This window comes from Amphimedon queenslandica, unplaced genomic scaffold (assembly GCF_000090795.2).
Source record: "Amphimedon queenslandica unplaced genomic scaffold, v1.1 AMPQUscaffold_12962, whole genome shotgun sequence".
Lineage (NCBI taxonomy): Eukaryota > Metazoa > Porifera > Demospongiae > Haplosclerida > Niphatidae > Amphimedon > Amphimedon queenslandica.
In genome coordinates this window covers 16,347-18,706 of record NW_003546802.1, presented here as the reverse complement: position 1 = coordinate 18,706, position 2,360 = coordinate 16,347, and the positions used below count along the sequence as shown (strand labels likewise).

General features: G+C 35.6%; 1 protein-coding gene across 1 annotated transcript; it reads left to right on the top strand.

Annotated features, from left to right (window-relative positions):
* Window positions 1-983: 983 nt before the first annotated feature.
* On the top strand, window positions 984-2,360 carry LOC109586040 (transcription initiation factor TFIID subunit 1-like). The gene is made up of 3 exons (XM_020002206.1): window positions 984-1,124; window positions 1,967-2,119; window positions 2,181-2,360. Exons 1-3 carry the CDS (start codon window positions 1,068-1,070, stop codon window positions 2,358-2,360), a joined length of 390 nt encoding a protein of 129 aa, XP_019857765.1. The 5' UTR covers window positions 984-1,067.

Below are 2,360 nucleotides of genomic sequence, written 5' to 3'. Positions count from 1 at the left end.
GGGAACAACTTCAAAACTCTTCAGCAGCTGCTAGTGGGCTTCCTTGCTATGATGTTTCACTGGTAGCTGCTAACTGATGTCGCAAATGCTGCAGTCTTCCTTCAAGTGCTACCAGGTGTGAACTATATAGTGGATCATAACTTCTCTCAAACTTACTTCAGGCACTTGCCACTTCTAGATTTGTTAGATATGAAAGGGAACTTCTATTTTACAGAGTTTCACGAGTGATAGGTTTATAAATTATTTTTTATAAAAAGAAATATTGTTTCATGAATAATTCATTATGTAATAACTGCACTGAGGATGTGGAAAATAAAATTATACAGGCAGAAACGGACTTCCGGTCAGCTGGCGTATGGACTGACTTGGAAAATGACATGAGTGAGTTGCCTCGAATATCATCACAAGAAAATGAGGACCCAAAGAATAAACTAGATAGATGACCGAGTAAAATGAAAGTATACTATATCCCAACTGAGTTTGACCCAAGAAAAACTGGAATAACTTTTTATAGGAATGTGGGATAAGAATGAGACTTTCACAGGTTCTTAGTCGCCCAATGCCATCACAGGATCTCAGGTCTTGGGTCTCTCAGCCCTTGGGAACCCTGAGAACCGAGTTCTCCCTATAAACTCAATGGCATACCAAAATGACGTTTTATGACAATTTATCTACGTCATAGTTTACATAAGAACATGTGGTCGAGCTCCCAAACTGATAATTCTTCTTTTTAAAAGCTAACAGAGCAAGATCTTCTGATAATGATTGCCTGTATAAAGACTAGTTGACTCCAGCAGCTATTGTACTGCTTATCAGAACAAACAAAACCTTTTTAAGAGTGCAATACAGGCCAACTACACAGCTGTAAAATGTCGGCCATGCTTCTATGAATATCATTATAAGACGTCATCAGTGACGTATCCTACATTTTTCAAATTCCAAGCGGCTGGTGTCAAACTCAGTTGGGATATAGTATATCATGTTATGAAAGAAAATAAGGATGAAAATGACGCGGGTCGAACATGGCCGGAATGAGCCAATATAAAAGATGCCAGCAGTAGCCTATCATGATACAAAAAGTAAAGAAACACCTACTGTCCGAGCCACTGACTCTGTTTCACAAGGTGATACAAAGAAGACATGGAAGAGAAACCATGGTGATTCCATGACATGGGGAATTTTGGAGCCAAAATTACTCCAAATTTTTGAAATTTTCTGATGTCCTTATGCTGTGTACATGTAGCAAGTTTGAGCTGATTCCGGCTTTAATTTTTTAAGTTACGGCCATTGTAACAAAACGCCAAAATTTTGAAAAATATCTAAGGCTATAGCTCATAGTTTTTTCTAAAAATGCCTTTAAAATCACCCCAAATTTTTATTACATTTTTTATAGGTATTGATGTCTTTATGGTGTATAGAAAGTTTGAGCTGATTCCAACTTCAATTTTCAAGCTACGGCCAATTTAAGAACACCAAAATTCTGAAAAATACCCAAGGCTATAGCCCATCGTTCTTTTCCAAAATGGCTCCGAAATCACTCTTAATTTTTATTACATTTTTTTATACATAATATTATTGATGTCCTTTTACTCTGTAGCAAATTGAGCAAGTCATGACTTATGTCAGGGATATAATAGACTACGAATACAATCCCTGCTTATGTCCATTAAAAATTGCAGTCGCATAAGTCTATCATTGTACATCAGAATATGTAAAAAATACTGATTTATTGGCTATGGCCCATGGTATTATCCCATAGTTTTAGTTTTAACTCTGACAAGAGCACACGGTACATGTATTTTCAATAATTTTTATAGCTAGTGGTTTAATATACTGCCATTTGAAGTTTACAAATAATCTTCATTGCAGTTTTAATAGATATCAATGTCTTTATGCTATGTAGTAATGTAGAATTATGTAAAGTTTTTGAGTTACTACATGTATGTGCACTCATTTTATTTTTCAGAATATTCGTAAACACAAGTATGAGACAAGGCAGCAGTTTACGGAGCATGTCAATCTAATTGTTAACAATTGCATCACTTATAATGGATTCAACTCTGAATTAACAAAAACTGCCCAAAGGATGTTGGAAATGTCTAACAAAGAAATAAATCAAGTAAGTACTTGAGTGTTATAATGTAATGGTGTGATTATAATGAGTGGATTCTTTGTTGTAGAACAGTCAAGCTCTTGAGAAACTAGAGCATGAGATTAATCCACTGCTGGGAGATGATCCACAAGCTGCTCTGTCCTTCCTCTGTCGTAAATCCATTGAAAGAATGAAAGCAGTACCTAATGTGAGTGGTATGAGACTTAGTTTTTCATTCATAATACATTGTACACAGTATACCTCATAA